The 11,626-nt window shown below is 41.9% G+C and overlaps 1 protein-coding gene across 1 annotated transcript in view; it reads left to right on the forward strand.

Moving 5' to 3' along the window:
- The window catches only part of LOC137334600 (sodium-coupled neutral amino acid symporter 1-like), a 59,515-nt gene extending 56,064 nt beyond the window's left edge, over nt 1-3,451 (forward strand). Inside the window, exon 16 of the mRNA XM_067999408.1 lies at nt 241-3,451. Coding sequence (XP_067855509.1) covers nt 241-381 — 141 coding nt within the window. The 3' untranslated portion in view covers nt 382-3,451. The remainder of the gene's footprint in view (nt 1-240) is intronic.
- Nucleotides 3,452-11,626: the final 8,175 nt, after the last annotated feature.

The raw sequence follows: 11,626 nt of genomic DNA on the forward strand, positions 1-11,626 counted from the left end.
TTGTATGTGGTTATGAAAGTCCCATTTTTAGCATTTTGAAACAGCTGAATGTTTCATCTTACCACTGATGCTGGCAATTGTTGCTCCCATTCTCACTTTCCTAAAATGTATGTGAAATCCCATTAGAGTGACATCTGCCACATCTCACAGATATGCAAGCCACTGATGATTTAAATACTGACTTTCACCTTTTTTTATTGACTGAAAAGTAACTCAACATTTGTCTTTTACTTTTTCCAGGTAATGGCTTTTCTCACTGTTGGGATAATGTTTATGCTCATTACTGTACCGTTGATCTTCGTTGAATGGAACCAAAGAAGTCACAATAATACTATCACAGATAGCTGCTCTGGGGTAACATTGACACCAATAACAGGATGAAGAACATGGCAAGGTTTCTCAGCAACACAGGAGCCTTTAAAGATGCTATGCCTGTGAGAAATATTGGCTGGTTAGCAAGAAATTGCTGCACTTAGTGATTTTTGTAGAATTATTATTGCAGGAAAAGTGTATCAGTGCTACAATTTTTATATGGTGAACAGACATTCTTGGACCATTTTGAAGCTGCAGGCATTCATAAGTAGTTTGTACTTTTGAAATTGTCTCAAAATTTCATTACTGTAAAAAAATTGGAATGCAATGGCCTACTGCCATTTTTTTGTTTTGCTATGAAGTTTGTATGTATCTAACAGGTAAATTAAAATTCCTGGTAATATTCCGGTGCAGAAATTCAAAATCTTAAAATACCTGCATTTTTTTCATCCATTTGGCAGATATTTAATTTTAATTTGGAATTTTAAAGGAGGATTTTTTTCCCTTGAACCATTCCATACCCGGAAAAGCATCTCCTCCCCCAGTGTTCTCCACAACTTCTTTTAATGAGGCACATTGTTGTGCATTGGGGAAATTACTACTACCTCAACTGTAAAAGATCCCAATTGTGAAATCTTACTGAAACAGAGCTTTGAAATTACATGATGGAAATACATTGGGGGTAATTTTAACGCCAAGGAACGGGTGGGTTGGGAGTGGGTGAGAGGTAAAAATGAGAGTTTTTTGAAGTGGGATTGCAACTCGGCTCCAACACGCCCACATCCGGGTTTAACCCAGGTGCGTTTGGATGCTCACGCATCCGAAACCCGGAAGTCCCATCCCCACCAAATGCCAGCGGGCGGATTGTTAAAGGTACAATGTACCTCATTGCGATAGTTAAGGCACTTAATTTTTTGTGTATTAAAAAGGTAAAATGAATTTAACCCTACCTGCACGGGCTTCCCATTGCTTCTGATTTTCGTCAGGTGAAAGCAGGCGAGATGGGCCGGATCTACGAGGTGAGTGCTTTTATTGCACTGATTGTGGGCCAGGAGAAGCAGGAGTGCTTCATCCAGGCCCAACAAGCTCACCTGGCGCGATTGGGCACCCGCTATCGGCTGACCCTCCCCCCGACGGTGGGCCCCACCTGATCTTCTCCAAGGTCCAACTGTCCCCAACAGCCCCTCGCTGCGGCCACCTGCCGCTAGCTTTCCCTTCTGGCAGTCGACCAGCCTGTCAATCTGACCTGCTTCCGGGGGGGAAACATTAAATTCGGCATGAACTCTGAGTCCCCGAGATTTCCAGGTTGCCCCCACGACCACGCTTCCCCGCACCTTCCTCGCCTCCCTGGAAATATCGGGGCCATTAACTCTTTAGAATAGTGAGAGAAGAATTTCAGAAGAGTGTTTATGTGCCAGTATTCCAAGATATAATTTCCAAAACCTAAAGTTTTAGAAAAGTGGAGCAGTATTTTTTAGCTGGAAAGCTGCAGATTAAAATATTTATCAAAATGATGCATTTTCTAAATTATTATTTTGACTGTTACTTAATTGCTCCAGTGTTCTGGGAAACGCCATCTCATTTACATCAAATATAATGCTGCAAACACTTTCATGGACAACAATTTTCCCTCTAAATTCAAGTGGCATTTCAGTGTCAGCTTGGCTCAGTGGTGGTACTGTTGCCTGAGTCAGAAGGCTGTGGGTCCAAGCCCCAGTCTGGGACATGAACACATAATCTTGGCAGATGCTTCAGTGCAGCACTGAAGGAATTCAGTGTCATTAGAATGAGACGTTAAACCAAAGCCCTGCCTGCCTGTTCAGGTGGATGTAAAAGATCCATGGTACTATTTGAAAAATAAGCAGGAAGTTCTACTGGTGCCTTAACCAAAACAGTTTGGCCCAGAAATTGCTCAGGGATGCAGTTTCAGCAGTTGCACATTTGTGGGCTCTCTGGCTCTCCTTGTATAGAAACAGGTTTTTAAAAAATCTATACTTGTTCTTCGGGAGCCCAGGCCCAGACCCCCTGGTGGGGCCCACTTGGGTAAGAGTTTAATTTGAAAACGGTAGATAGATTAAAACACCATAAGCGGGAACGTTCTTGGAGCTGCTCCCGCTCCGCCACCGTAACTCCACCGGGATTACAGCGGAAACCCCATTTCCGCTTGTAAACAAGGGTTTCTGCTGCACTTCCGGTAGAGTTACGGTCACGGAGCGGTAGCAGCTCCGAGGAAGTTCCTGGCTCATAGTTTAGTAATGTTGCACACAACAGGGTAGATTTTATGAATTAGTGGTCCAACTACAGGGCTTTGAGCAGAGAATTCAGTGCATCCCACAATGGATGGGTGAGTCTGCTGGGCGACCAAGCTCAGTGCCCGAATTCCTGCTGTGCAAAACGGGCGATAGCAAATCGGCAGCCTGTTTTACATCTCTCCTGATTTTTATTTCCTTTGAAGTCAATGTTTTCAGAAAAATAATCTATATAGTTCCAATCTTGGTCTTATCATTGGGTGAGGCACTGAGCAGAAACTAGTTTCACCACAAGGAGGGATAAAAAAAAACAGCAGGCAAGTCACCTCAGGTACAGCAAGGAGATAACATTCTGGCTTCTGAGATTGCACAAGTTCTGCACCATTGATTTAAAGAGATACAGTTTGAATCTCTGTTTTCTCCAAGTACATGAATTAATATTCATGTTGGTAGCAATTTTGTACTGAAACCAGTACTTTATTCATCTTATAGTGTACATAATATATGTATCTTACAGTATGAATTGTAAATCCAGAGTATGTTTTAATGACATGATATAAATTTGCTTCTGTGAAATATTGTCATTTGTTATATCATGGATTACCAGTTAGCTAATAAGATTGATTGAGTGATTTCTGTTAATGGATTTGAAATCCCGCCAAATACTTGCATTTTAGAAAATACTGATTTATTTATGGTAAGTACTGCCAATAATTCTACGACCTTGCATCAATACTCATGTTAAAGAAGCTTGCTTATTCCATTAAAACTGTTGACAGTTTCCATTGTTTGTGGGAAGAAAAATGCAATGCAAATACTGACCCAAATACAAAAAAGATGATGTTTTTATGGTCTTGACTTTTTTATATACGTACACACAATAAAGAAATACTATGGATTCTAATTGTATAAAGCTCCTTTCTTATATTTGAAATTTCTTACCATTTCCGAGTTGTTTTCTTATGTGCATTTCAACCCTGTTGCAGGTTCATTTTACTACGTTTAGCTTTGTGTGTTTGAGTTTTTGTCCAAACTACTTACTGTATTTTTTCTTGTCTCCTTCTTTCCGTCTCTTTGGTTCACACACCAATCCCTAGATGAGTGCGAGGGCCGGCAGACCAATGACCTTGTTTCTACGTCACTATAATTAGGAACATTGGAAAGTACTGAACTAGGAAAGACCACGTAGTCTATCTGGCCAGTTCCAAAAACTATAAGAAAGAACAAAAGAGGGAACTTGCATTTATATAGTGCCTTTTACAACCTCAGGACATCCCAAAGCACTTTACAGCCAACAAAGTACTTTTGATTTGTTGCACTGTTGTAATGTAGGAAACGCAGCAGCCATTTTACGCATAGCAAGGTCACACAAACAGCAATGAGATAATGACCAGATAATCTGTTTTAGTGATAATGGTTGATGTTGCAGTGATGATGTAGTAAACACTACATGGTAAACATCTACAGATACTGAGATGCAGATATGCTAAATGCCTCATCAGGTCCTGATACCCTAATCATTGCACTGCTGCTATCTTTATTGTGTTAAAGGCCAAGTACACAATATTTTATATAAACAAACACAAATCACTATATAAATGCAAGTCTTTTTTTATGTTGTGTTGCAAGGTGCAAAACACAGTCATTTTAATCATTTAGATGTGCTAAATAAGTTTTGTGGCCACGTATGATTAGGTGGCCACAAACCATAATTAGTTTTTTTCCACGTTACATGAAAATACAAACTCGACCTATTATTGTTTGATGGACTGCCCAGAATTACTTGAGCTGTACAGACACGAGGGCCTCGCTATTAATCCCCCCATGATGGATGGGGGATGGGGTAATGGGGGGGGTGGGGGAGAGGGGAGTTAAAAAGTGAAATGCGGTAGCCTTAATGATAACCAAAAAATTAGGTTGAGTCTCTGCCTAAGATGCTTCCTGCTGAGTAGCAGTATTTACATTTTTGTTAATCCTTTGGCAAACAACAAGATTTTCATGTCTGAAACATATAATCCAACTTTAAAAACGAGCAAAAACTGACCAACGGCATCAAAAGAAGCTGACAATTCAAAAACAGCCTTCAATATAGGCCAATACACTGAAAATGCAGCGAGGAACATGATTTTCCAAACTTAAGCTGCAGGTATACCCAGCATGCCTTCATTTGCATAGGGGATGATTGTAGCAAAAATTGCAGGGATTTTCCCTCATTCCTTGCGGAGAAATTATGGTTATGTCTTGTTACTCTGTTGCTAAATCAGGTTGTTAATTTTTTTGAAATTGTTTATACATAACAGAGGAACTCTTCACCCTCACTTCTCAGCAGTACTCTTCTTTTCCTGCCCCATGTCCCCCTGGTTTACACTAGCACACTTCAGCACCTGCCCATAGTTCACACTGGCAATCTTTTCCCTTCTCCCTCTCCCTAAATTCACACTGGTACTCTTCTCTCCATGCCCCTGTCTCTATCTACCCTATCAATTCCTTTCAAAATTCTAGAAACCTCAATCAAATCACCCCTTAGTCTTCCAAATTCCAGGGATTACAAGCCTAGTTTCTGTAATCTCCCCTCATAGTTTTACCCTTGGAGCTCTGGTAATATTCTGGTGAATCTGCGCTGCACTCCTTCCAAGGCCAATATATCCTTTCTGAGGTGCGGTTCCCAGAACTGTGCGCTGTACTCCAGATGTAGTCTAACCAGGGCTTTGTATAGCTGTAGCAAAACTTCCCGTTATATTCTAGTCCTCTAGATATAAAAACTAACATTCCATTAGCCTTTTTGATTATTTTTTGTACCTGACCACTATATTTTAGTGATCTGTGTACCTAAATGACCAGATAATCTGTTTTGGCGATATTGGTAGGGTGGAGCGAGGCTATGGAGGGATTTGCAAACAAGGGTGAGGATTTTGAAATCACTGCAATGGGGGACAGGAAGATAGTGGAGGTTGGTGAGGACAGGGTTGATAGATGAGGCGACAGTAATGGGATAGGATGCAGGCAGCAAAATTTTGGACAAGTTGCAGTTCAAAAAGAGTGGTGCTTGGGAGCTGGCAGGGAGAGTATTGAAGAAGTCAAGTTGGGGATGCAATTAAGGTACAGATGAAGGACAAAAGGTGATTGATGTAATAGAGGTGAAAATAGATCTTTTTTATGATAGATAGGATGAGGTTTGAGGCTCAGCTTAGGGTCAAACAGGACATCAAGGTTATGCACCCTTGGGTTCAGCCTGAATGATCAGCTCGGAAGTGGCTGGGAATTTGGCTGCTAAAGTTCTGGTTGGAGCCAAATAGGAGTGAACTATCTAGTGAGCTACTGAGACACACAGATCCGGGTTCCACGTTGAGATGGCTCATCTCTGCTGGGCCAGCATTAGGGTAACTACAATTTCCCTCAGTATCCTGGGTTGGGGAGGACAAAATCATCCAGGATTCCCACTCCTGAATACAATCCCTGCTGGACGTCAATTGAGGACAGGATCAGGTTCGGCTGTGATGCCCCCATTTTTGAATAGCTTGTACACACTCACTGTCAAGTCTCACACGTAAATAATAGCCATTTGGGAAAGGTATGGCATCCAGGGAACACAATCTATATTAACGATTTGGAGGAGGGGACCGAGTGCAACATATCAAAATTTGCAGATGATACAAAGATGGGAGGGAAAGTAGAGAGTGAGGAGGACATAAAAAACCTGCAAGGGGATATAGACAGGCTGGGTGAGTGGGCGGAGATTTGGCAGATGCAATATAATATTGGAAAATGTGAGGTTATGCACTTTGGCAGGAAAAATCAGAGAGCAAGTTATTTTCTTAATGGCGAGAGACTGGAAAGTACTGCAGTACAAAGGGATCTGGGGGTCCTAGTGCAAGAAAATCAAAAAGTTGGTATGCAGGTGCAGCAGGTGATCAAGAAAGCCAACGGAATGTTGGCTTTTATTGCTAGGGGGATAGAATATAAAAACAGGGAGGTATTGCTGCAGTTATATAAGGTATTGGTGAGACCGCACCTGGAATACTGCATACAGTTTTGGTCTCCATACTTAAGAAAAGACATACTTGCTCTCGAGGCAGTACAAAGAAGGTTCACTCGGTTAATCCCGGGGATGAGGGGGTGGACATATGAGGAGAGGTTGAGTAGATTGGGACTCTACTCATTGGAGTTCAGAAGAATGAGAGGCGATCTTATTGAAACATATAAGATTGTGAAGGGGCTTGATCGGGTGGATGCAGCAAGGATGTTCCCAAAGATGGGTGAAACTAGAACTAGGGGGCATAATCTTAGAATAAGGGGCTGCTCTTTCAAAACTGAGATGAGGAGAAACTTCTTCACTCAGAGGGTGGTAGGTCTGTGGAATTTGCTGCCCCAGGAAGCTGTGGAAGCTACATCATTAGATAAATTTAAAACAGAAATAGACAGTTTTCTGGAAGTAAAGGGAACTAGGGGTTATGGGGAGCGGGCAGGAAATTGGACATGAAGCTGAGTTCGGATCGGTCAATGCCCTGTGGGTGGCGCAGAGGGCCCAGGGGCTGTGTGGCCGGGTCCTGCTCCTACTTCTTGTGTTCTTTAGATTTGTGGTTGGGATCAGATTAGCCATGATCTTATTGAATGGCGGAGCAGGCTCGAGGGGCCGATTGGCCTGCTCCTGCTCCAATTTCTTATGTTCTTATGTTCTTATCCAGCACGCAGTCAACACCTGCAGGAGGGATGAAAATTGTGGAGAACATTGACAAAAGAATTAAAAAATGACTGATATGTAATTTAGTGCGAGATACTAAAGCCAGGCTGCAGTTACCATCAACCTGCACTCAATTAACATAAAATGTCCACAAGAAGCGTTAGACCCTATAGTGAGAATTTATGTACTGCAGCAGGTTGGAACTGTGTGGTACTAATGGGGTGACAAGCTCATCACTTTCCTCAAACCTAATAAAGGTAATTTGCAAACCTTTATGCTTTGGAACAGGACAACCACACTGTTTCTGTTTCACCTCAAGATTGTATAAGCGTTGTAGATAGCTGTAAATGTAAAGTGTACTTTTTGAGCATTCATCACAGACTTTACGTTAAAGGAGCAGTACTGCGTTAATTATCTATTTATCTCTCCAAAGCAATCTTGTCTTCATTCATTCCTGAGGGTATTGTTCTTTTTAAATTATTAATTAATGCTTACATCAGCACAGTCTCAACCCAGCTGCTCATCTCTCCTCTTCTCTGTCTCCTGGTCAGGTACAATGATAGACGTGGCAGTCCTCCCATCTTTCCCAGAACAAGAGTTGCCTAGGAAACAGGGTCAGACATTGGGTAGGTGGAAACATGTAGGTATAAAGTACTCATATCCCAGTGTTGAAGGTGATGATTGTGACAAAAATCCTGGAGTAGATCATTTTAAGTGGTAGGGGTTTTGCTCATCAATTCAATTGTAAATTTAGTGTTATTATTTTTGTGTGAGCCATCAATGCTCTATTGCAAATCCATCGACTCCCAGAAGTACAACTACCAAGATTATGCTTCTTTCCATCCCACTTCTTGTAAAGACTCTGGTCTGGATTCTCCTTCACACTCCAAATTGGCCCGTATAGTGGCAGAAACAATGGAGAAAGTCAGGCAGGGAGGCCTACCACTACCTCCTGACCCCAACCTTAATTTCCCTCTCCCTGCCCCTACTAGGATCATCGCAGGACGCTCCTCCCCACCAACCGTATGCAAATACCAGCGAGGAGATTGGGCCCAGGTTCCCAGCTCATCTTCCTCCTGTGTCAGTTTAAAAAAAAAGGGTTTGCTGAAGTCTTAAGGTCTGTTGTGCCCCTTTAAGTGTACAGATGTATTTTTTACACATGTTGATCAACAACTGGAAGGATAACCAGGAAGCATGGCTCAGACCAGGACATGGGACTCATTCAAGAAATAGGTAAATGCTGTAGTGGGAGGACGGTAGGGTTGGTATTCTGGAAGGGTGAGATGAAATGCTCTGAAGAGCCTTCTTCATCCAAGCTTACTTGCAAAGTCTGCTGATTCTTGCCCCCGCTGCTTTGCTCCAATTTCCCTAGTTTTCTCTATGAGGTACAGATGGTCCTACCGGGAGGAGAATGGTTGCATCTATCACTACAGCTACTATTGATACAGATGTCCTTTCAAGAGACCTGTTGCAGAATCAGAAAGTGACCAAGACAAAAACAAAGCAGTCAAACAGTGTCACCTAATAGCTGCTTACTCGAGGTTGAGCCTCGATTTAGCTGCATCAGAAACATTTTGATTCATTAAAAGTCACTGCTTAAAATAGGTTCCTGTATTGAGGTAGTATTACTGGAAGTGCATGACGCTGTCACAGATCAGAAAGCCGATTAAAGATTTTGAGCCTTCAAAGATGAGCGAGGCATTTTTACAACAAAAGTTACAAATTAAGTTTACAATTTCTTGAATGCATCAAGAGTGCCGTGAACACAAGGATACTGAGTGGTGCTGTACCTATTCAATCCTTTGTAATAGTCAGAATTTAAAATTCACAAAATATAACTTCTTTTTCTATAAGGAAGTATGTACATGCTTTTCATGGTAGAACTCATTTGTCTAGAATGCAGGAAGCTTGACGTATGGCGGTTGACAAACTTTTACTGATTAGGTTCTTAGAAAACCAAAGGAAGTGACTGACGTTTAACTTACCATAAATTACATTTTTGTGGACTCTAGCGGTCAGTTTGGCATCAAAAATGCAAAGATTAGCAAAAATTATTTTTACTTAATTTTATTCAGAGAAAAATAGGAACATGAGTAGGCCATTCAGCCCCTCGAGCCTGTTCCGCCATTCAATTAGATCATGTCCTGACCTGTAACTCAACTCAATTTACCTGCTTTGGTTTCATATCCCTTAATACCCTTACCTAACAAAAATCTATCAATCACATTTTTGAAATTTTCAACTGACCTAGCCTCATCAAGTTTTTGAGGGAGAGAGTTCCAGATTTTCACTACCCTTTGTGTGAAGATGTACTTCCTGACATCACCCCTGAATGGCCTAGCTATAATTTTAAGGTCATGCCCCCTTGTTCTGGACTCCCCCACCAGAGGAAAGAGTTTGTATCTACCCTGTCAAATCCTTTAATCATCTTAAACAGCTCAATAGATCACCCTGTAATCTTCCAAACTCAAGAAAATACAAGCTTAGTCTAAGCAACTTGTCCTCGTAATTTAACCCTTTTAGCCCCTGTATCATTCTGGTGAATCTGCGCTGCACCCCCTCCTAGGTCAATATATCCTTCCTGAGGTGCGCTGCCCAGAACTGAATGCAATACCCTAGATACAGTCTAACCAGAGCTCTGTACAGCTGTAGCATAACTTCCAGCCCTTTGTGTTCCAGCCTACTTGAGTTGCATCAAAACTACAGCAGAGAAACAGGCCATTCGGCCCAACTGTTCTTTGCCGGAGTTTATACTCCACTACTGCCTCCCCTCCCTCGCTCCTTCATCTAACCCTATCATCATACCCTTCTATTCATTTCTCCCTCATCTGTTTATCTAGCTTCCCCTTAATTACATCTATGCTATTTGTCTCAACTACTCCTTATAATAGTGTGTTCCATATTCTTACCATTCTTTGGGTAAAGAAGTTTCTCCCGAATGCCCTGTTGGATTTTTTAGTGGCTGTCTTATATTTATGACCTCTAGTTTTGGACTCCCCCATAAGTGGAAACATTTTCTCTATGTCTACCCTAGCAAACATTTTCATTATCTTAAAGACCTCTATCAGGTCACCTCAGCCTTCTCTTTTCTAGAGGGAAAAGCCCCAGCCTTTCCTGATAAGTATATCCTCTCAGTTCTCGTAACATCCTCATGAATATTTTCTGCACCCTGTCCAATGCATCTACATCCTTTCTGTAATATGGAGACCAGTACTGTGCACAGTACTCCAAGTGTGATCTAACCAAGGTCCTATACACGTTTAACATAACTTCTCTCCTTTTCAATACTATCCCTCTAGAAATGAAGTCCAGTGTTTGATTTGCCTTTCTTATGGCCTTATTAACCTGCGTCGCTACTTTTAGTGATTTGTGAATCTGTACCCCTAGATCCTTTTGCTCCTCTATCCCATTTAGTCTCTTATTATCCAGCAGTATGTGGCCTTATTCTTCCTACCAAAATGCACCACCTCGCACTTATCTATATAGAAATTCATTTGCCAATTACATGCCCATTCTACAAGTTTATTAATGTCCTCGTGTTTTGATGCGTTCTTCCTTTGTATTAACTATACCCCTCAATTTGGTGTCATCTGCAAATTTTGAAATTGTACTTCCGATTCCCGAATCCAAATCGTTAATGTAAATTGTGAACAACAGTGGTCCCAGCACTGATCCCTGTGGAACACCACGTCCCACCTTTTGCCAATCTGAGTAGGCACCCTTAACCCCTGCTTTCTTTTCTGTTTTGTAGCCAACTTGCTATCCATTCTGCTATGGGTCCCTTGACTCCACATGCTCTGACCTTAGTCATGAGTCCACAATGCGGTACCTTATCGAAAGCCTTTAGAAAATCCAAATATATTACCTCTACTGGATTACCCTTGTCTGCTCTTTTTGTTGTCCAATGATTAGAGGTTGAGTAGAATGGGCCTATACTCTGTGGAGTTTAGAAGAATGAGAGGTGACCTCATTGAAACATAAAAGATTCCGAGGGGGCTTGACAGGGTAGCTGAGAGGTTGTTTCCCCTGGCTAGAACTAGGGGGCATAGTCGCATGATAAGGAAACGGCCATTTAAGACTGAGATGAGGAGGAATTTCTTCACTCAGAGGGTTGTGAATCTTTGGAATTCTCTACCCCAGAGGGCTGTGGATGCTGAGTCGTTGAATATATTCAAGGCTGCGATAGATAGATTTTTGGACCCTAGGGGAACGAAGGGATGTGGGGATTGGGCGGGAAAGTGGAGTTGAGGTTGAAGATCAGCCATGATCTGATTGAATGGCAGAGCAGGCTAAAGGGGCTGTATGGCCTACTCCTGCACCTATTTCTTATGTTCTTAAAGAATTCAATAAGGTTGGTCAAGCTTGACCTTCCCTTCTGAAATCC

The sequence above is a fragment of the Heptranchias perlo genome, chromosome 18 (assembly GCF_035084215.1).
Source record: "Heptranchias perlo isolate sHepPer1 chromosome 18, sHepPer1.hap1, whole genome shotgun sequence".
Lineage (NCBI taxonomy): Eukaryota > Metazoa > Chordata > Chondrichthyes > Hexanchiformes > Hexanchidae > Heptranchias > Heptranchias perlo.